Raw genomic sequence first — 22,110 nt, 5'->3', positions numbered from 1 at the left:
CCAGAGGCCTGGGTTCCAGCCTTCCTTAGGAATGGCCCAGTGGCCTCCCTGGAGGTCTGCACGTGGCTGGAGCAACCAGCAATGTTAGCAGATACAACCCAGCTCCCAAGCTGGCCAGGCCCCACCCTCAAGAACTCAGTGTCAGCCAGGGAGGCTGACACATGAGTGGGCAATGGTGGCCTCTGGGTGAAGAAGGGGGATTGTAGTCAGGGGGACCCTCCTGGAGGAGGTGACACCAAAGCTGAGTCTTGACAGTCAAGTGTCAAGTTGCATTTAACAAAGAAAACAGGGTCGGGAGAAGGACATTTTGGAAGATGGCATCATCCTCACATTGAATCCACGTTGCAAGATCCAACCCAAATCCTGGCGCCTCCTCTAGGAAGCCTGCCCAGGGTGCCAGCCTGCACTGAGCAACTCCTTCCTGGAGTCCCGAGACACCTTGAACCTTCACATCACCCAGGAAGGGTGGGGTGGGACCAGTGTCTTACCATCGGGTTCACAGACAGGGAAACCCGAGCTCAGGGCAGGTGCAGTGGGGCGGGGCCCCAGCCAGCCAGGCTGAGGCCTTGCTGGGTTGGGTCTGTCTGGAGCGGAGGTGCTGTGCTCCCTCTGCCCCCAGCCCTGCAGGGGTGGAGAGCTGGGACTGTCAGACTCAGACCTGGCGTGTCTCCACCCAGCAGGCACCGCCCCTCCTCAGCATCGCACCGGCACCGCATCAGTGCTCCTTATGGGCTGAGGGGCCAGGGCACTCCAGTCCAGGGACCGAGATCTTGGGGTCCTTAGAACAACATGAGGAGCTGGGGCAGCCCTAAGACCCCGCCCCGTATCCCCCACCGCAGGCCTGGGGCTGCCCAGGAGGCCCCCGCCCAGTGCTGGCGACACCTGGTGGTCAGAAGTGGTCCCTGTGGCCTCCCAAGTCCCAGCCAGACAGGGAGGTTCCAAGTGTCAGACCCAGAGGGACGCTACTCACCGCTCAGGGGCTCGCCTGGGACCCAGGGAGACGGGCCTCCCAGAAGAGGCCTTTATCTCTCTTGGTCAAGCCTGCCGCCCACTCCGCCTGCCCAGGAGGAAGGAAAGGGCCAAGTAGTACCTGAGAGGCCAAAGTCCACGGTTGGGGTTGAGGGGCAGAGGCCTCCTTCACCTCCTTCCCATGCACAGCCCTCTGGGCCTCATCGTGACTATGCTGTCAGCGCAGGCCAGCTTCCCACAGGGAGGCCCCCTTGGAATTCCCCAAGGGCGGCTGTCTTTCCAAGGCTACACCCTCCTCCTTGTATAGGAGGCTCTGGACCCAGGGCCCAGAGGAGTAGGAGAAAACGCCAGGCTGCATGGGGCCTGGAAGGCTGGCAGAGAGGCAGGGGTAAATGGGCATCTTTGCCGATTGCCTCTAAAATGGGGTCCCCTTTAGTGTACACGTGAGAGTGAGCCCTGGAATAGGGAAGATTAGGTGTGTCCTGGCTCAGCCTGCCACTCACTAGCTGTTGCACACACTACAGGTACATGGAAATGCCCACGCAAATGCACACGGGCACAGGCACACTCACACACAGCACGCGCACACACAGGCACGCGCACACACAGGCACGCGCACACACGCACACACAGGCATGCACACAGGCACACAAACGCACAGGCACACGCAGAGACATATGCATTGGCTGGCTCCTTCCTGTTTAGTTGGGATGCCCCCACCCCTTCAGGAAGCCTTTGCCTTCCACCCCCGGCTGAGTCTGGGGCCTCCTGGGCCCCCCACAGGCTCCTGGGCTTCCCTCTGCCACAGCCTGGGCCACCCTGTGTGGTCAGTGTTTACTCCCAGGTCCCTCAGACTGGGAGCAAGGACGTTAGGCTCAGCCACGCACCCAGCACCGAGTCCAGTGTTCGGCTGGGCCGGGGGCATTGGATGAGCAGTGGCGGTGACTCGGGGCCTTCTCACGCCCCTGCTCCGTGTGTGGGGCGGGGCAGTGGGGGAATGGACTTGCTGCATCTTGGACTTTGTCCTTGACCCTGGGAGCCATCTTGAGATGGTAAAGAGGGACAGGCCAGGCATGGGTCTCAGAGAGGTTCCTTGGGTGACCCCCATGTGGAGGAGGCGCCTGGGGAGAAGCCGGGTGGGGGATGGGAGGGTGAAGGAGGAGGTCTGGGAGGCGGCATCCCAACCCAGGGATGGTGAGTTTGGGCCAAAGACGCATTGAAAATCGGAGTGGATGTCTGGGGAGTCACACTCCGTCAATATTTCAGGGAACATTGCCAGAGAGGACACCTGTGAGATGGTTTTGTACCTGGCCTGTCCCGTGGAGGGCCTGGAAATGGTCAGCATGGACAGGGGCCAGAGGGGAGCCTGGGTCACTCAACGCTGTGCCCCTGCTGTGGCTCGGAGCCACGGGTCCTGCATGGAACTCTCAGAGCAGGCAGGATCTGCCCTGACCTCAGCCCATGGGGAAAGCAGCCACTGCCTGCGGAGAGGGTGGCACTGGGGCAGGACGGTTGGGGTGAGTGGGGCGTAGGGGCAGTCAGGAAGGCTTCCAGGGGTGTCAGGGTCGTCCCCACTTCCTGCAGCTGAGACCACAGCAGTGTAACAGGTTTCGGGGCTCATGGGGTGAGCCAGCATTGGCTGGACATGTGGAATGACCTGGAGACAGGAACGGCCTCTGGGAAGATGGGCTCCGAGTCCCCCTTTTGCTGAGCATGACCTGTCCCCTTCAGGACCCGTTTGAGTACTACCAGCTGGCACTGGCAGCCGCCGTGGACCTGGGCAACAAGAAGGCACAGCTGAAGATCTACACGCGGCCGGCCACCGTCTCCCACAAAATTCCTCCCGGACCGTGAGAAGTCGCTCCTCTTCTACCAGAAGGCCAGGACCTTCGCCACAGAGCTCAACGTCCGCAGGGTCAACATGCCTCCTCTGCCACTCTGCGGGTGGGCCCCCTGGTTGGCCCCCAGCCACCCTCGCTGAGGACAGCATCCGAGGGAGTGGGTTTTGTGCAAGAAGGATGGTCTCCTCCCTCTCCTGGTGTCTCCCGTGGCTCATTTTCTGGGAAATGGGGCATGAAAGCAGGGTTCAAATAGCAATAAATTTTTCTTTGCAATAACCTACCGAAGTCCCCAGGGCATCCTTCCCTGTGTGCTTCCTGGGCTGTGTCTAGGGGCCAGCTCCTTCCCTGGTGGCAGCCCTCTGATCTTGGGGATGAGAAGGACCGTGAGTCCAACAGACCAGGGCCAGGTCACCATGAGCCTCGGTTTCCTCGGTGGCCAGAGGGGAGATGGTGGTGGAACTCTCTGGGCAGCTCCCTGCTCTCCCTGCTCAGAGCTTTTGCTGTAGGTCTCGTGCCGCCCTTGCCTTTAACCTTCAGGCCACTGTGCCCGGATGTGGGGGCTGCTAGTGTCCCTGTTCGCCATTGCAGAAATAGAGGCACAGAGAGGTTAGGTGTCTGGCCCACCGTCACACAGCAGCAGGTAGGGGCGGAGACGCAGAGCCCAGTACACTGACCACCACACCACCCTGCCAGCCTGCAGCCAGGAAGGTGTCCCCCATTAGGACCCAAGGTCAGCTCCTGGACCTCTCTTGTGGTGTCAGGAGAGCCACAGGCCAGTGACGGTGGCCCCGGGGATCCCTCACTCAGTGTCCTCTGCTCCCAGACTTGGTTGGGCTGAGCCTGGCCAGTCCCACCTCTGGCCACTGGTCAGCCCTGTGGGAAGTGAGATGCAGGGATCTCTGCCTGTGTAGATGCTGCTGCCCGGTATTGAAAGCTTTATCTGGGCTGTCCCCAAGCCATCCCCACATGCCCCTCCCCTTCCGGCCCCGGGCCTCATCCCAGTCCCTGGAATCCCAGGTTTTCCTTGTTGGAATCTCTTGGCCTTAGGGAACACAGCTCCCACGGTCTCTTTGCCAGTTTACGGCAAGGAAACCGAGGTTCAGAGACTGTGGGTGTCCCACGTGATTCTCACATACACTGCACTCTCCCAGGCCCCTCTTTTAAACACTTTAAATGAGGTGACATTCACATCGCATGCAATGAACTATTTCAACGCGAATAATGTGGTGGCATTTGTGCATTCACAGTCCTGTGCAACCACTCACGCCATCTACTTTCAAAATGTTTTCATCTCCCCAGAAGAAACCTGCCATCCTCACTAAGCTGTTACCCCTCCTTGGTATCCCCCAAGCCCCTCGTTTAATGGAAGTGGAAACTGAGGCCCGGAGAGAGACTTGCCAGTGGGCGGAGCTCTGATCATAAGGAATCAGGCAGCCATCTGCTGCTTCAGTCCTGGGTTGGTTTTCCACCCAGCAGAGGTGACAGAGCCAGGAGGTTCTCGGATCCCATGCTTGCAGCCAGAGCCCTGCCCCGAGCCTCCCCACAAGGGGGCAGCAGAGAGCTTTCCAGAACCGGTCGCGGGGCTGGCGGGAAGCAGCGAGTCAGAGCTGCTGACAAACCTCACGTGGACCCCAGATCGCTGTCTCTGTGGGTTGGGCTTGGGAATTGGAGAGGAGGCCGCATGATTGGAAACGTGAAGACAGCACGGCCTGGCTGGAGGAGTGGGAAGCGCCGTCACGTTGACTGGGGACACAGTCCTCCTGCCCGCTGGGCCGGGCCTGCAGCCATTCTTCTCAGGGTGGGGTCCGCAGGTCCGGCTTGCTCTCGGCCCCCGACCTGCCTCAGAGTCCGGGGGGCTTTGGAACTGTGCCTTCCCATCTCCACCCACCCTGGCTGGTGTCATGAGGGGCCTGGATCCTGGGATCCTGTTCCTCATGGGCAGCAGAGACTGGGGGACCAGAGGAGATGATGGGTCTTCAAGACCCACATTCAAACCCCAGCCCACCACTGACAATCTGGGGGTTCGAAATGAGGGAGTTGATGTCTCTGAGCCCCAGTTTTGTCACCACTAAAATGAGGCCGACGTACTGGGGCAGAGTGCCAGCCCCAGGACTAACAGAGGCCTGTTTCCTACTGACAACCCCTCTTACTCCTAAAAACAGCTCCAACAACCACACATTAGGGAACGCTCAACCCAGGCCAACTTGTCAGAGGCACGTGAACCAGAGCGACTCCATCTTGAATGGGACCTGGGTAAAGGGAGGCTGAGACCTGCTGGGCCACATTCCCAGGAGGCTAGGCATTCTTCGTCACAGGATGAGATAGGAGGTCCCCACAAGATACAGGTCATAAAGACCTTGCTGATAAAGCAGGTTGCAGTAAAGAAGTTGGCCAAAGCCGCAAACCCAAGATGGCCACGAGAGTGACCTCTGATTGCCCTCACGGCTCATTATGTGCTAATTATAATGCGTTAACTGCTACAAGGCACTCCCACCAGCGCCAGGACAGTTTACAGATGCCATGGTAACATCTGGAGGTTACCCTACATGGTCTCGGAAGGGAGGGCAGAAACTCTCAGTTCTGGGAATTGCCCACCCCTTTCCTGGAACACTCATGAATAGTCCAACCCTTGTTTAGCGTATGATCAAGAAATAACCATGAAAATGGGCAACCAGCAGCCTTTGGGGCCACTCTGCCTATGGAGCAGCCATTCTTTTTTTTTTTTTTTTTTTTTTTTTTGAGATGGAGTCTTGCTCTGTTGTCCAAACTAGAATGCAGTGGCATGATCTTGGCTCACTACAACCTCCGCCTCGTGGGTTCAAGCAATTCTCCTGCCTTAGCCTTCCTAGTAGCTGGGATTACAGGCACCTGCCACCACACCGTTAATGTTTTGTATTTTAGTGGAGACAGGGTTTTGCCATGTTGGACCAGGCTGGTCTCGAACTTCTCACCTCAGGTGATCCACCTGCCTCGGCATGCCAAATTTCTAGGATTACAGGAGTGAGCCGCTGCGCCGGGCCAGAGTAGCCATTCTTTGATTCCTTTTCTTTCCTAATAAAGTTGCTTTCACTTTATGGACTCACCCCGAATTCTTTCTTCCGTGAGATCCAAGAAACCTCTCTTGCGGTCTGGATTGGGACCCCTTTCCAGTAACAAACTTTCTTAACCTCTCAGACCCCTCGTCTCTTCATCTGTAACCAAAGACAAAGCCTCCCCCTAGGTTCCAACAGTGAGGAGAGAACACATGGGAAACGAGGGGCACAGAGTTGGTGTGCAGAACCAATATCACAGACTGGGTGTCAAGCCACTGTCATATTGGAAGTAATATCATGCTCTCCCCTACAAGTTATGAGGAACAATATCACAGGGGGGTGTGTACCTTCTCCGGTAGTGGGAGTAGTATCATCATCTCTTCCTTTAGATGACAGGAACAATATCACAGGGTGGGTGTACACCCCGTGTGTTTTTGGAAGCAATGTCATTCTCTCTTGTTCTAGGTTTTATGATTCATATCACAGGTGGGGTGTACACATCATCCACTCAGCCCCTGGATATCAGCAACCATATCACAGAAGAGGTGTCCACCCCCTTCGATACTGTCAGCCATATCATCTTCCTCCCGCCTGGATATTAGGAACAATACCCCGGGGTTGGGGGCGGTGTACACCCACTGTAATATCGAAAGTAAACTCAGCCTCTTTCCCGCTGGATATTAGGAACTATATCACAGGTGTGTGTGCACCTTCTGGGATATTGGGAGTACTGTCAGCCGCCAACCCACTGAATATTAGGGATAATATACAGGGGACAGGGTGGTTACATCCCCTGCGATATTGAGAGCAATATTCTTCTCTTTCGCCTGTACGTTAGGAACCACATCACAGGGGTATGTACACCTTCTTCGATATTGGGATTAATGTTATTGTCTCCCCCAACTGAACGTCAAAAACGATATCACAGAAGGGTGTACACCCCCTGCGATATGGCCAGTAATATCATCGTCTCTACCTTTGGATACTAGGAACAACATCACAGAGGGTGTGTATACTCCTCAGCAATATTGGGCATAATGTTATCCTCTCTTCCCCTGGATATTAGGAACGATATCCCTGGTGGTGGGAGGTGGAGTACATTCAGAACAACATCACTGAGTGGGTGTCCACCCCCTGCGGTATTGGGTGTAATATCATCCTCTCTTCCCCAGGATATAAAGAACAATATCACAGGAGGAGTGTACAGCCACAGCCCCTGCGTTATTGGGAATAATAGCTTCTTTTCCCACTCTCGATATAAGGAACAATATGCTAGGGTGGGTGTACATCCCCTGTGATATTGGACGTATTGTCATCGTCTCCCAACGTGAATATTGGGCGTAGTGTCCCAGGGGGGTGTACACCTTCTTCCATATTGGGAGTAATATCATCCTCTCCCCTCATGATTGTAGGCAAAATATCGAAGGGGTTTTACACTTTGTACGATATGGGCAGTAACATCATCCTCTCCCTACCTGGATGTAAGGAACTATATCACAGCCGGCTGTACACTTCTTGCCATATTGGGAGTCTTATCATTCTCTCCCATCATGGATATTAAGAAAAATATTACAAAGGGGGTGTACACCCCCTGAGATATTGAGAGTGATATTATGCTCTCCCCTTCGGGATATTAGAAACAATAACGCAGGAGGTGTGTACAACCCTTGCGATATTGGGAGTCATATCATCCTCTCCCCCTGAATATAAGAAACAATATCATAGGAGGATGTACCCCCCCCGTGATATTGGGAGTCATATCGTGTTAGTCGGAACAATAGCACAGTGGGTGTGTACATCCCCTGCGATATTGCCACTAGTAACATCGCCTCCCTCCCAGGATATAAGGATGACTATCCCAAGGGGGTGTACACCCCTGCGGCGATATTGGCGGTAATATCTTCCTCCCCCCGGCTGGCTATTAGGAACAATGTCACAGAAGGGGTGTACACCCCCTGCTTTATTGGGAGTGATATCATCCTCTCCATCCCTGGATATTAGAAACAATACCACCAGGGAGTGTACACCTCCTGCAATATTCAGACTGATGTCATCCTCTCGCCATCTGGATATTAGGAAACATAGAACAGGGGTGGTGTACAACCCCTGCGAAATCGGAAGAAATACCACCCTCTCTACCTTTGGATGTTAGGGAAAATATCACGGTGGAGGTCCACGCCCACTGTGATATTGGGAGTCATATCATCCTCTCCCACCTTGGAAAGAAGGAACAAGATGTCTGACGGGATATACCCACACTACGGTAGTTTTAATACTATCCTCTACCCCCTGGCTACTAGGAATAACATCATAGAGCAGCGTACACTTTCTGCGACAAGGGGAGTAATATCATCCTATCCTGGCCGGATATCAGAAAAAAGGCTATTAATTACTAATATTAATAAATATAAATGATAAATATTAATTATAGATATTAAAATCACAATTAAGATACTAAAATTAACACTGCTTAAAAAAGTTAATCATGAGTATTAATAATTAATATTTAATAATAATAAGACAATTAATAATAAAATAATATCAACAATTAACGTTACTTAAATCAATACTAAGTGATATTGGCTATAAAATAATAATAATTATTAAGAAATATTATTATTGATAAATGACATTGATATTAAAAATTAATCCTTGGAGTAGATCATAACCTATTCAAACAATTATAATAATTACCGGCTGGCTATTAGGAACAATGTCACAGAAGGGGTGTATATCCCCTGCTTTATTGGGAGTGATATCATCCTGTCCGTCCCTGGATATTAGGAAAAACATCCCCAGGGAGTGTACGCCTCCTACAATACTGGGACTGATATCATCCTCTCGCCATCTGGATATTAGGAAACATATCACAGGGGTGGTGTACAACCCCTGCGAAATCGGAAGAAAGGTCACCCTCTCCGCCCTTGGATGTTAGGGAAAATACCACGGTGGAGGTCCACGCCCACGGTGATATTGGGAGTCATATCATCCTTTCCCACCCTAGATAGAAGGAAGAAGATGACCGACGGCATGTACACACACTGCGCTACTTTCTTTTTTTTTTTTTTTTTTTTTTTGAGACGGAGTCTCGCTCTGTCACCCAGGCTGGAGTGCGGTGGCCGGATCTCAGCTCACTGCAAGCTCCGCCTCCCGGGTTCACGCCATTCTCCTGCCTCAGCCTCCCGAGTAGCTGGGACTATAGGCGCCCGCCACCTCGCCCGGCTAGTTTTCTGTATTTCTTAGTAGAGACGGGGTTTCACCGTGTTAGCTAGGATGGTCTCGATCTCCTGACCTCGTGATCCGCCCGTCTCGGCCTCCCAAAGTGCTGGGATTACAGGCGTGAGCCACCGCGCCCGGCCACTGCGCTACTTTCAATGTCATCCTCTACCCCCTGGCTACTAGAATTAACATCATAGAGGACTGTACACTTTCTTCGATACTGGGAGTAATATCATACTCTCCCGGCCAGATATCAGGAACAAGACTATTAATTATTAATATTAATAAACATAAAAATGTATATTAATCATAGACATTAAAAATCACAATTAAGATACTAAAATTAATACTGGTTAAAAATGTTAATGATGAGAATTAATAATTAATAATATTAACATATTTAATAATAAAATAATGATATCAACAATTACTGTTACATAAATCAATATTAAGTGATATTGGCAAAAAAATAATAATTATTAAGAAATATTAATATTGATAAATGATATTAATATTAAAAATTAATTCTTGGAGTAGAACATAATCTATTTAAAACAATAATTAAGAATTAATGGTAAACTATTAATTGATAGTATTATTGATAATTAATAAAATGGATCCTTGATGTTTACTAATCAATTATATTACTGCTCCCTGAGCAATACACTGAACGTGTACACCCGTCTGTGAAACAGTTCACTATTTCCAGAGAGAGAGACGAAACTACTCACAATATGGTCAACAGGCTGAGAGTCCAACATGCCTCCCAATAGCCAAGGGGGGGAGAGGGGGTGGCTATTGGTCCCCACCTCGCGGGGGGTGGCTCACCCCCCTGCGAGGTGGCTCCCAATAGCCAAGGGGGGGAGAGGGGGTGGCTATTGGTCCCCACCTCGCGGGGGGTGGCTCACCCCCCTGCGAGGTGGCTCCCAATAGCCAAGGGGGGGAGAGGGGGTGGCTATTGGTCCCCACCTCGCGGGGGGTGGCTCACCCCCCTGCGAGGTGGCTCCCAATAGCCAAGGGGGGGAGAGGGGGTGGCTATTGGTCCCCACCTCGCGGGGGGTGGCTCACCCCCCTGCGAGGTGGCTCCCAATAGCCAAGGGGGGGAGAGGGGGTGGCTATTGGTCCCCACCTCGCGGGGGGTGGCTCACCCCCCTGCGAGGTGGCTCCCAATAGCCAAGGGGGGGAGAGGGGGTGGCTATTGGTCCCCACCTCGCGGGGGGTGGCTCACCCCCCTGCGAGGTGGCTCCCAATAGCCAAGGGGGGGAGAGGGGGTGGCTATTGGTCCCCACCTCGCGGGGGGTGGCTCACCCCCCTGCGAGGTGGCTCCCAATAGCCAAGGGGGGGAGAGGGGGTGGCTATTGGTCCCCACCTCGCGGGGGGTGGCTCACCCCCCTGCGAGGTGGCTCCCAATAGCCAAGGGGGGGAGAGGGGGTGGCTATTGGTCCCCACCTCGCGGGGGGTGGCTCACCCCCCTGCGAGGTGGCTCCCAATAGCCAAGGGGGGGAGAGGGGGTGGCTATTGGTCCCCACCTCGCGGGGGGTGGCTCACCCCCCTGCGAGGTGGCTCCCAATAGCCAAGGGGGGGAGAGGGGGTGGCTATTGGTCCCCACCTCGCGGGGGGTGGCTCACCCCCCTGCGAGGTGGCTCCCAATAGCCAAGGGGGGGAGAGGGGGTGGCTATTGGTCCCCACCTCGCGGGGGGTGGCTCACCCCCCTGCGAGGTGGCTCCCAATAGCCAAGGGGGGGAGAGGGGGTGGCTATTGGTCCCCACCTCGCGGGGGGTGGCTCACCCCCCTGCGAGGTGGCTCCCAATAGCCAAGGGGGGGAGAGGGGGTGGCTATTGGTCCCCACCTCGCGGGGGGTGGCTCACCCCCCTGCGAGGTGGCTCCCAATAGCCAAGGGGGGGAGAGGGGGTGGCTATTGGTCCCCACCTCGCGGGGGGTGGCTCACCCCCCTGCGAGGTGGCTCCCAATAGCCAAGGGGGGGAGAGGGGGTGGCTATTGGTCCCCACCTCGCGGGGGGTGGCTCACCCCCCTGCGAGGTGGCTCCCAATAGCCAAGGGGGGGAGAGGGGGTGGCTATTGGTCCCCACCTCGCGGGGGGTGGCTCACCCCCCTGCGAGGTGGCTCCCAATAGCCAAGGGGGGGAGAGGGGGTGGCTATTGGTCCCCACCTCGCGGGGGGTGGCTCACCCCCCTGCGAGGTGGCTCCCAATAGCCAAGGGGGGGAGAGGGGGTGGCTATTGGTCCCCACCTCGCGGGGGGTGGCTCACCCCCCTGCGAGGTGGCTCCCAATAGCCAAGGGGGGGAGAGGGGGTGGCTATTGGTCCCCACCTCGCGGGGGGTGGCTCACCCCCCTGCGAGGTGGCTCCCAATAGCCAAGGGGGGAGAGGGGGTGGCTATTGGTCCCCACCTCGCGGGGGGTGGCTCACCCCCCTGCGAGGTGGCTCCCAATAGCCAAGGGGGGGAGAGGGGGTGGCTATTGGTCCCCACCTCGCGGGGGGTGGCTCACCCCCCTGCGAGGTGGCTCCCAATAGCCAAGGGGGGGAGAGGGGGTGGCTATTGGTCCCCACCTCGCGGGGGGTGGCTCACCCCCCTGCGAGGTGGCTCCCAATAGCCAAGGGGGGGAGAGGGGGTGGCTATTGGTCCCCACCTCGCGGGGGGTGGCTCACCCCCCTGCGAGGTGGCTCCCAATAGCCAAGGGGGGGAGAGGGGGTGGCTATTGGTCCCCACCTCGCGGGGGGTGGCTCACCCCCCTGCGAGGTGGCTCCCAATAGCCAAGGGGGGGAGAGGGGGTGGCTATTGGTCCCCACCTCGCGGGGGGTGGCTCACCCCCCTGCGAGGTGGCTCCCAATAGCCAAGGGGGGGAGAGGGGGTGGCTATTGGTCCCCACCTCGCGGGGGGTGGCTCACCCCCCTGCGAGGTGGCTCCCAATAGCCAAGGGGGGGAGAGGGGGTGGCTATTGGTCCCCACCTCGCGGGGGGTGGCTCACCCCCCTGCGAGGTGGCTCCCAATAGCCAAGGGGGGGAGAGGGGGTGGCTATTGGTCCCCACCTCGCGGGGGGTGGCTCACCCCCCTGCGAGGTGGCTCCCAATAGCCAAGGGGGGGAGAGGGGGTGGCTATTGGTCCCCACCTCGCGGGGGGTGGCTCACCCCCCTGCGAGGTGGCTCCCAATAGCCAAGGGGGGGAGAGGGGGTGGCTATTGGTCCCCACCTCGCGGGGGGTGGCTCACCCCCCTGCGAGGTGGCTCCCAATAGCCAAGGGGGGGAGAGGGGGTGGCTATTGGTCCCCACCTCGCGGGGGGTGGCTCACCCCCCTGCGAGGTGGCTCCCAATAGCCAAGGGGGGGAGAGGGGGTGGCTATTGGTCCCCACCTCGCGGGGGGTGGCTCACCCCCCTGCGAGGTGGCTCCCAATAGCCAAGGGGGGGAGAGGGGGTGGCTATTGGTCCCCACCTCGCGGGGGGTGGCTCACCCCCCTGCGAGGTGGCTCCCAATAGCCAAGGGGGGGAGAGGGGGTGGCTATTGGTCCCCACCTCGCGGGGGGTGGCTCACCCCCCTGCGAGGTGGCTCCCAATAGCCAAGGGGGGGAGAGGGGGTGGCTATTGGTCCCCACCTCGCGGGGGGTGGCTCACCCCCCTGCGAGGTGGCTCCCAATAGCCAAGGGGGGGAGAGGGGGTGGCTATTGGTCCCCACCTCGCGGGGGGTGGCTCACCCCCCTGCGAGGTGGCTCCCAATAGCCAAGGGGGGGAGAGGGGGTGGCTATTGGTCCCCACCTCGCGGGGGGTGGCTCACCCCCCTGCGAGGTGGCTCCCAATAGCCAAGGGGGGGAGAGGGGGTGGCTATTGGTCCCCACCTCGCGGGGGGTGGCTCACCCCCCTGCGAGGTGGCTCCCAATAGCCAAGGGGGGGAGAGGGGGTGGCTATTGGTCCCCACCTCGCGGGGGGTGGCTCACCCCCCTGCGAGGTGGCTCCCAATAGCCAAGGGGGGGAGAGGGGGTGGCTATTGGTCCCCACCTCGCGGGGGGTGGCTCACCCCCCTGCGAGGTGGCTCCCAATAGCCAAGGGGGGGAGAGGGGGTGGCTATTGGTCCCCACCTCGCGGGGGGTGGCTCACCCCCCTGCGAGGTGGCTCCCAATAGCCAAGGGGGGGAGAGGGGGTGGCTATTGGTCCCCACCTCGCGGGGGGTGGCTCACCCCCCTGCGAGGTGGCTCCCAATAGCCAAGGGGGGGAGAGGGGGTGGCTATTGGTCCCCACCTCGCGGGGGGTGGCTCACCCCCCTGCGAGGTGGCTCCCAATAGCCAAGGGGGGGAGAGGGGGTGGCTATTGGTCCCCACCTCGCGGGGGGTGGCTCACCCCCCTGCGAGGTGGCTCCCAATAGCCAAGGGGGGGAGAGGGGGTGGCTATTGGTCCCCACCTCGCGGGGGGTGGCTCACCCCCCTGCGAGGTGGCTCCCAATAGCCAAGGGGGGGAGAGGGGGTGGCTATTGGTCCCCACCTCGCGGGGGGTGGCTCACCCCCCTGCGAGGTGGCTCCCAATAGCCAAGGGGGGGAGAGGGGGTGGCTATTGGTCCCCACCTCGCGGGGGGTGGCTCACCCCCCTGCGAGGTGGCTCCCAATAGCCAAGGGGGGGAGAGGGGGTGGCTATTGGTCCCCACCTCGCGGGGGGTGGCTCACCCCCCTGCGAGGTGGCTCCCAATAGCCAAGGGGGGGAGAGGGGGTGGCTATTGGTCCCCACCTCGCGGGGGGTGGCTCACCCCCCTGCGAGGTGGCTCCCAATAGCCAAGGGGGGGAGAGGGGGTGGCTATTGGTCCCCACCTCGCGGGGGGTGGCTCACCCCCCTGCGAGGTGGCTCCCAATAGCCAAGGGGGGGAGAGGGGGTGGCTATTGGTCCCCACCTCGCGGGGGGTGGCTCACCCCCCTGCGAGGTGGCTCCCAATAGCCAAGGGGGGGAGAGGGGGTGGCTATTGGTCCCCACCTCGCGGGGGGTGGCTCACCCCCCTGCGAGGTGGCTCCCAATAGCCAAGGGGGGGAGAGGGGGTGGCTATTGGTCCCCACCTCGCGGGGGGTGGCTCACCCCCCTGCGAGGTGGCTCCCAATAGCCAAGGGGGGGAGAGGGGGTGGCTATTGGTCCCCACCTCGCGGGGGGTGGCTCACCCCCCTGCGAGGTGGCTCCCAATAGCCAAGGGGGGGAGAGGGGGTGGCTATTGGTCCCCACCTCGCGGGGGGTGGCTCACCCCCCTGCGAGGTGGCTCCCAATAGCCAAGGGGGGGAGAGGGGGTGGCTATTGGTCCCCACCTCGCGGGGGGTGGCTCACCCCCCTGCGAGGTGGCTCCCAATAGCCAAGGGGGGGAGAGGGGGTGGCTATTGGTCCCCACCTCGCGGGGGGTGGCTCACCCCCCTGCGAGGTGGCTCCCAATAGCCAAGGGGGGGAGAGGGGGTGGCTATTGGTCCCCACCTCGCGGGGGGTGGCTCACCCCCCTGCGAGGTGGCTCCCAATAGCCAAGGGGGGGAGAGGGGGTGGCTATTGGTCCCCACCTCGCGGGGGGTGGCTCACCCCCCTGCGAGGTGGCTCCCAATAGCCAAGGGGGGGAGAGGGGGTGGCTATTGGTCCCCACCTCGCGGGGGGTGGCTCACCCCCCTGCGAGGTGGCTCCCAATAGCCAAGGGGGGAGAGGGGGTGGCTATTGGTCCCCACCTCGCGGGGGGTGGCTCACCCCCCTGCGAGGTGGCTCCCAATAGCCAAGGGGGGGAGAGGGGGTGGCTATTGGTCCCCACCTCGCGGGGGGTGGCTCACCCCCCTGCGAGGTGGCTCCCAATAGCCAAGGGGGGGAGAGGGGGTGGCTATTGGTCCCCACCTCGCGGGGGGTGGCTCACCCCCCTGCGAGGTGGCTCCCAATAGCCAAGGGGGGGAGAGGGGGTGGCTATTGGTCCCCACCTCGCGGGGGGTGGCTCACCCCCCTGCGAGGTGGCTCCCAATAGCCAAGGGGGGGAGAGGGGGTGGCTATTGGTCCCCACCTCGCGGGGGGTGGCTCACCCCCCTGCGAGGTGGCTCCCAATAGCCAAGGGGGGGAGAGGGGGTGGCTATTGGTCCCCACCTCGCGGGGGGTGGCTCACCCCCCTGCGAGGTGGCTCCCAATAGCCAAGGGGGGGAGAGGGGGTGGCTATTGGTCCCCACCTCGCGGGGGGTGGCTCACCCCCCTGCGAGGTGGCTCCCAATAGCCAAGGGGGGGAGAGGGGGTGGCTATTGGTCCCCACCTCGCGGGGGGTGGCTCACCCCCCTGCGAGGTGGCTCCCAATAGCCAAGGGGGGAGAGGGGGTGGCTATTGGTCCCCACCTCGCGGGGGGTGGCTCACCCCCCTGCGAGGTGGCTCCCAATAGCCAAGGGGGGGAGAGGGGGTGGCTATTGGTCCCCACCTCGCGGGGGGTGGCTCACCCCCCTGCGAGGTGGCTCCCAATAGCCAAGGGGGGGAGAGGGGGTGGCTATTGGTCCCCACCTCGCGGGGGGTGGCTCACCCCCCTGCGAGGTGGCTCCCAATAGCCAAGGGGGGGAGAGGGGGTGGCTATTGGTCCCCACCTCGCGGGGGGTGGCTCACCCCCCTGCGAGGTGGCTCCCAATAGCCAAGGGGGGGAGAGGGGGTGGCTATTGGTCCCCACCTCGCGGGGGGTGGCTCACCCCCCTGCGAGGTGGCTCCCAATAGCCAAGGGGGGGAGAGGGGGTGGCTATTGGTCCCCACCTCGCGGGGGGTGGCTCACCCCCCTGCGAGGTGGCTCCCAATAGCCAAGGGGGGGAGAGGGGGTGGCTATTGGTCCCCACCTCGCGGGGGGTGGCTCACCCCCCTGCGAGGTGGCTCCCAATAGCCAAGGGGGGGAGAGGGGGTGGCTATTGGTCCCCACCTCGCGGGGGGTGGCTCACCCCCCTGCGAGGTGGCTCCCAATAGCCAAGGGGGGGAGAGGGGGTGGCTATTGGTCCCCACCTCGCGGGGGGTGGCTCACCGCCCTGCGAGGTGGCTCCCAATAGCCAAGGGGGGGAGAGGGGGTGGCTATTGGTCCCCACCTCGCGGGGGGTGGCTCACCCCCCTGCGAGGTGGCTCCCAATAGCCAAGGGGGGGAGAGGGGGTGGCTATTGGTCCCCACCTCGCGGGGGGTGGCTCACCCCCCTGCGAGGTGGCTCCCAATAGCCAAGGGGGGGAGAGGGGGTGGCTATTGGTCCCCACCTCGCGGGGGGTGGCTCACCCCCCTGCGAGGTGGCTCCCAATAGCCAAGGGGGGGAGAGGGGGTGGCTATTGGTCCCCACCTCGCGGGGGGTGGCTCACCCCCCTGCGAGGTGGCTCCCAATAGCCAAGGGGGGGAGAGGGGGTGGCTATTGGTCCCCACCTCGCGGGGGGTGGCTCACCCCCCTGCGAGGTGGCTCCCAATAGCCAAGGGGGGGAGAGGGGGTGGCTATTGGTCCCCACCTCGCGGGGGGTGGCTCACCCCCCTGCGAGGTGGCTCCCAATAGCCAAGGGGGGGAGAGGGGGTGGCTATTGGTCCCCACCTCGCGGGGGGTGGCTCACCCCCCTGCGAGGTGGCTCCCAATAGCCAAGGGGGGGAGAGGGGGTGGCTATTGGTCCCCACCTCGCGGGGGGTGGCTCACCCCCCTGCGAGGTGGCTCCCAATAGCCAAGGGGGGGAGAGGGGGTGGCTATTGGTCCCCACCTCGCGGGGGGTGGCTCACCCCCCTGCGAGGTGGCTCCCAATAGCCAAGGGGGGGAGAGGGGGTGGCTATTGGTCCCCACCTCGCGGGGGGTGGCTCACCCCCCTGCGAGGTGGCTCCCAATAGCCAAGGGGGGGAGAGGGGGTGGCTATTGGTCCCCACCTCGCGGGGGGTGGCTCACCCCCCTGCGAGGTGGCTCCCAATAGCCAAGGGGGGGAGAGGGGGTGGCTATTGGTCCCCACCTCGCGGGGGGTGGCTCACCCCCCTGCGAGGTGGCTCCCAATAGCCAAGGGGGGGAGAGGGGGTGGCTATTGGTCCCCACCTCGCGGGGGGTGGCTCACCCCCCTGCGAGGTGGCTCCCAATAGCCAAGGGGGGGAGAGGGGGTGGCTATTGGTCCCCACCTCGCGGGGGGTGGCTCACCCCCCTGCGAGGTGGCTCCCAATAGCCAAGGGGGGGAGAGGGGGTGGCTATTGGTCCCCACCTCGCGGGGGGTGGCTCACCCCCCTGCGAGGTGGCTCCCAATAGCCAAGGGGGGGAGAGGGGGTGGCTATTGGTCCCCACCTCGCGGGGGGTGGCTCACCCCCCTGCGAGGTGGCTCCCAATAGCCAAGGGGGGGAGAGGGGGTGGCTATTGGTCCCCACCTCGCGGGGGGTGGCTCACCCCCCTGCGAGGTGGCTCCCAATAGCCAAGGGGGGGAGAGGGGGTGGCTATTGGTCCCCACCTCGCGGGGGGTGGCTCACCCCCCTGCGAGGTGGCTCCCAATAGCCAAGGGGGGGAGAGGGGGTGGCTATTGGTCCCCACCTCGCGGGGGGTGGCTCACCCCCCTGCGAGGTGGCTCCCAATAGCCAAGGGGGGGAGAGGGGGTGGCTATTGGTCCCCACCTCGCGGGGGGTGGCTCACCCCCCTGCGAGGTGGCTCCCAATAGCCAAGGGGGGGAGAGGGGGTGGCTATTGGTCCCCACCTCGCGGGGGGTGGCTCACCCCCCTGCGAGGTGGCTCCCAATAGCCAAGGGGGGGAGAGGGGGTGGCTATTGGTCCCCACCTCGCGGGGGGTGGCTCACCCCCCTGCGAGGTGGCTCCCAATAGCCAAGGGGGGGAGAGGGGGTGGCTATTGGTCCCCACCTCGCGGGGGGTGGCTCACCCCCCTGCGAGGTGGCTCCCAATAGCCAAGGGGGGGAGAGGGGGTGGCTATTGGTCCCCACCTCGCGGGGGGTGGCTCACCCCCCTGCGAGGTGGCTCCCAATAGCCAAGGGGGGGAGAGGGGGTGGCTATTGGTCCCCACCTCGCGGGGGGTGGCTCACCCCCCTGCGAGGTGGCTCCCAATAGCCAAGGGGGGGAGAGGGGGTGGCTATTGGTCCCCACCTCGCGGGGGGTGGCTCACCCCCCTGCGAGGTGGCTCCCAATAGCCAAGGGGGGGAGAGGGGGTGGCTATTGGTCCCCACCTCGCGGGGGGTGGCTCACCCCCCTGCGAGGTGGCTCCCAATAGCCAAGGGGGGGAGAGGGGGTGGCTATTGGTCCCCACCTCGCGGGGGGTGGCTCACCCCCCTGCGAGGTGGCTCCCAATAGCCAAGGGGGGGAGAGGGGGTGGCTATTGGTCCCCACCTCGCGGGGGGTGGCTCACCCCCCTGCGAGGTGGCTCCCAATAGCCAAGGGGGGAGAGGGGGTGGCTATTGGTCCCCACCTCGCGGGGGGTGGCTCACCCCCCTGCGAGGTGGCTCCCAATAGCCAAGGGGGGGAGAGGGGGTGGCTATTGGTCCCCACCTCGCGGGGGGTGGCTCACCCCCCTGCGAGGTGGCTCCCAATAGCCAAGGGGGGGAGAGGGGGTGGCTATTGGTCCCCACCTCGCGGGGGGTGGCTCACCCCCCTGCGAGGTGGCTCCCAATAGCCAAGGGGGGGAGAGGGGGTGGCTATTGGTCCCCACCTCGCGGGGGGTGGCTCACCCCCCTGCGAGGTGGCTCCCAATAGCCAAGGGGGGGAGAGGGGGTGGCTATTGGTCCCCACCTCGCGGGGGGTGGCTCACCCCCCTGCGAGGTGGCTCCCAATAGCCAAGGGGGGGAGAGGGGGTGGCTATTGGTCCCCACCTCGCGGGGGGTGGCTCACCCCCCTGCGAGGTGGCTCCCAATAGCCAAGGGGGGGGAGAGGGGGTGGCTATTGGTCCCCACCTCGCGGGGGGTGGCTCACCCCCCTGCGAGGTGGCTCCCAATAGCCAAGGGGGGGAGAGGGGGTGGCTATTGGTCCCCACCTCGCGGGGGGTGGCTCACCCCCCTGCGAGGTGGCTCCCAATAGCCAAGGGGGGAGAGGGGGTGGCTATTGGTCCCCACCTCGCGGGGGGTGGCTCACCCCCCTGCGAGGTGGCTCCCAATAGCCAAGGGGGGAGAGGGGGTGGCTATTGGTCCCCACCTCGCGGGGGGTGGCTCACCCCCCTGCGAGGTGGCTCCCAATAGCCAAGGGGGGGAGAGGGGGTGGCTATTGGTCCCCACCTCGCGGGGGGTGGCTCACCCCCCTGCGAGGTGGCTCCCAATAGCCAAGGGGGGGAGAGGGGGTGGCTATTGGTCCCCACCTCGCGGGGGGTGGCTCACCCCCCTGCGAGGTGGCTCCCAATAGCCAAGGGGGGAGAGGGGGTGGCTATTGGTCCCCACCTCGCGGGGGGTGGCTCACCCCCCTGCGAGGTGGCTCCCAATAGCCAAGGGGGGGAGAGGGGGTGGCTATTGGTCCCCACCTCGCGGGGGGTGGCTCACCCCCCTGCGAGGTGGCTCCCAATAGCCAAGGGGGGAGAGGGGGTGGCTATTGGTCCCCACCTCGCGGGGGGTGGCTCACCCCCCTGCGAGGTGGCTCCCAATAGCCAAGGGGGGAGAGGGGGTGGCTATTGGTCCCCACCTCGCGGGGGGTGGCTCACCCCCCTGCGAGGTGGCTCCCAATAGCCAAGGGGGGGAGAGGGGGTGGCTATTGGTCCCCACCTCGCGGGGGGTGGCTCACCCCCCTGCGAGGTGGCTCCCAATAGCCAAGGGGGGGAGAGGGGGTGGCTATTGGTCCCCACCTCGCGGGGGGTGGCTCACCCCCCTGCGAGGTGGCTCCCAATAGCCAAGGGGGGGAGAGGGGGTGGCTATTGGTCCCCACCTCGCGGGGGGTGGCTCACCCCCCTGCGAGGTGGCTCCCAATAGCCAAGGGGGGGAGAGGGGGTGGCTATTGGTCCCCACCTCGCGGGGGGTGGCTCACCCCCCTGCGAGGTGGCTCCCAATAGCCAAGGGGGGAGAGGGGGTGGCTATTGGTCCCCACCTCGCGGGGGGTGGCTCACCCCCCTGCGAGGTGGCTCCCAATAGCCAAGGGGGGGAGAGGGGGTGGCTATTGGTCCCCACCTCGCGGGGGGTGGCTCACCCCCCTGCGAGGTGGCTCCCAATAGCCAAGGGGGGGAGAGGGGGTGGCTATTGGTCCCCACCTCGCGGGGGGTGGCTCACCCCCCTGCGAGGTGGCTCCCAATAGCCAAGGGGGGGAGAGGGGGTGGCTATTGGTCCCCACCTCGCGGGGGGTGGCTCACCCCCCTGCGAGGTGGCTCCCAATAGCCAAGGGGGGGAGAGGGGGTGGCTATTGGTCCCCACCTCGCGGGGGGTGGCTCACCCCCCTGCGAGGTGGCTCCCAATAGCCAAGGGGGGGAGAGGGGGTGGCTATTGGTCCCCACCTCGCGGGGGGTGGCTCACCCCCCTGCGAGGTGGCTCCCAATAGCCAAGGGGGGAGAGGGGGTGGCTATTGGTCCCCACCTCGCGGGGGGTGGCTCACCCCCCTGCGAGGTGGCTCCCAATAGCCAAGGGGGGGAGAGGGGGTGGCTATTGGTCCCCACCTCGCGGGGGGTGGCTCACCCCCCTGCGAGGTGGCTCCCAATAGCCAAGGGGGGGAGAGGGGGTGGCTATTGGTCCCCACCTCGCGGGGGGTGGCTCACCCCCCTGCGAGGTGGCTCCCAATAGCCAAGGGGGGGAGAGGGGGTGGCTATTGGTCCCCACCTCGCGGGGGGTGGCTCACCCCCCTGCGAGGTGGCTCCCAATAGCCAAGGGGGGGAGAGGGGGTGGCTATTGGTCCCCACCTCGCGGGGGGTGGCTCACCCCCCTGCGAGGTGGCTCCCAATAGCCAAGGGGGGGAGAGGGGGTGGCTATTGGTCCCCACCTCGCGGGGGGTGGCTCACCCCCCTGCGAGGTGGCTCCCAATAGCCAAGGGGGGGAGAGGGGGTGGCTATTGGTCCCCACCTCGCGGGGGGTGGCTCACCCCCCTGCGAGGTGGCTCCCAATAGCCAAGGGGGGGAGAGGGGGTGGCTATTGGTCCCCACCTCGCGGGGGGTGGCTCACCCCCCTGCGAGGTGGCTCCCAATAGCCAAGGGGGGGAGAGGGGGTGGCTATTGGTCCCCACCTCGCGGGGGGTGGCTCACCCCCCTGCGAGGTGGCTCCCAATAGCCAAGGGGGGGAGAGGGGGTGGCTATTGGTCCCCACCTCGCGGGGGGTGGCTCACCCCCCTGCGAGGTGGCTCCCAATAGCCAAGGGGGGGAGAGGGGGTGGCTATTGGTCCCCACCTCGCGGGGGGTGGCTCACCCCCCTGCGAGGTGGCTCCCAATAGCCAAGGGGGGGAGAGGGGGTGGCTATTGGTCCCCACCTCGCGGGGGGTGGCTCACCCCCCTGCGAGGTGGCTCCCAATAGCCAAGGGGGGGAGAGGGGGTGGCTATTGGTCCCCACCTCGCGGGGGGTGGCTCACCCCCCTGCGAGGTGGCTCCCAATAGCCAAGGGGGGGAGAGGGGGTGGCTATTGGTCCCCACCTCGCGGGGGGTGGCTCACCCCCCTGCGAGGTGGCTCCCAATAGCCAAGGGGGGGAGAGGGGGTGGCTATTGGTCCCCACCTCGCGGGGGGTGGCTCACCCCCCTGCGAGGTGGCTCCCAATAGCCAAGGGGGGGAGAGGGGGTGGCTATTGGTCCCCACCTCGCGGGGGGTGGCTCACCCCCCTGCGAGGTGGCTCCCAATAGCCAAGGGGGGGAGAGGGGGTGGCTATTGGTCCCCACCTCGCGGGGGGTGGCTCACCCCCCTGCGAGGTGGCTCCCAATAGCCAAGGGGGGGAGAGGGGGTGGCTATTGGTCCCCACCTCGCGGGGGGTGGCTCACCGCCCTGCGAGGTGGCTCCCAATAGCCAAGGGGGGGAGAGGGGGTGGCTATTGGTCCCCACCTCGCGGGGGGTGGCTCACCGCCCTGCGAGGTGGCTCCCAATAGCCAAGGGGGGGAGAGGGGGTGGCTATTGGTCCCCACCTCGCGGGGGGTGGCTCACCGCCCTGCGAGGTGGCTCCCAATAGCCAAGGGGGGGAGAGGGGGTGGCTATTGGTCCCCACCTCGCGGGGG

General features: G+C 62.7%; 1 protein-coding gene across 3 annotated transcripts in view; it reads left to right on the top strand.

Annotated features, from left to right (window-relative positions):
- The window catches only part of LOC144330715 (SH3 domain and tetratricopeptide repeat-containing protein 1-like), a 397,029-nt gene extending 393,939 nt beyond the window's left edge, over positions 1-3,090 (top strand). For all 3 annotated transcript variants that reach the window (XM_077943037.1, XM_077943036.1, XM_077943038.1), the window contains one exon: positions 2,701-3,090. Coding sequence is in view for 1 of the 3 variants with exons in the window: in XM_077943038.1 (XP_077799164.1) it covers positions 2,701-2,711 (11 nt within the window). In the remaining 2 variants the exon portion in view is untranslated. The remainder of the gene's footprint in view (positions 1-2,700) is intronic.
- Positions 3,091-22,110: the final 19,020 nt, after the last annotated feature.

This window comes from Macaca mulatta, chromosome 8, assembly GCF_049350105.2.
Source record: "Macaca mulatta isolate MMU2019108-1 chromosome 8, T2T-MMU8v2.0, whole genome shotgun sequence".
NCBI lineage: Eukaryota > Metazoa > Chordata > Mammalia > Primates > Cercopithecidae > Macaca > Macaca mulatta.
This window is presented reverse-complemented; position numbering and strand designations above follow the sequence as displayed.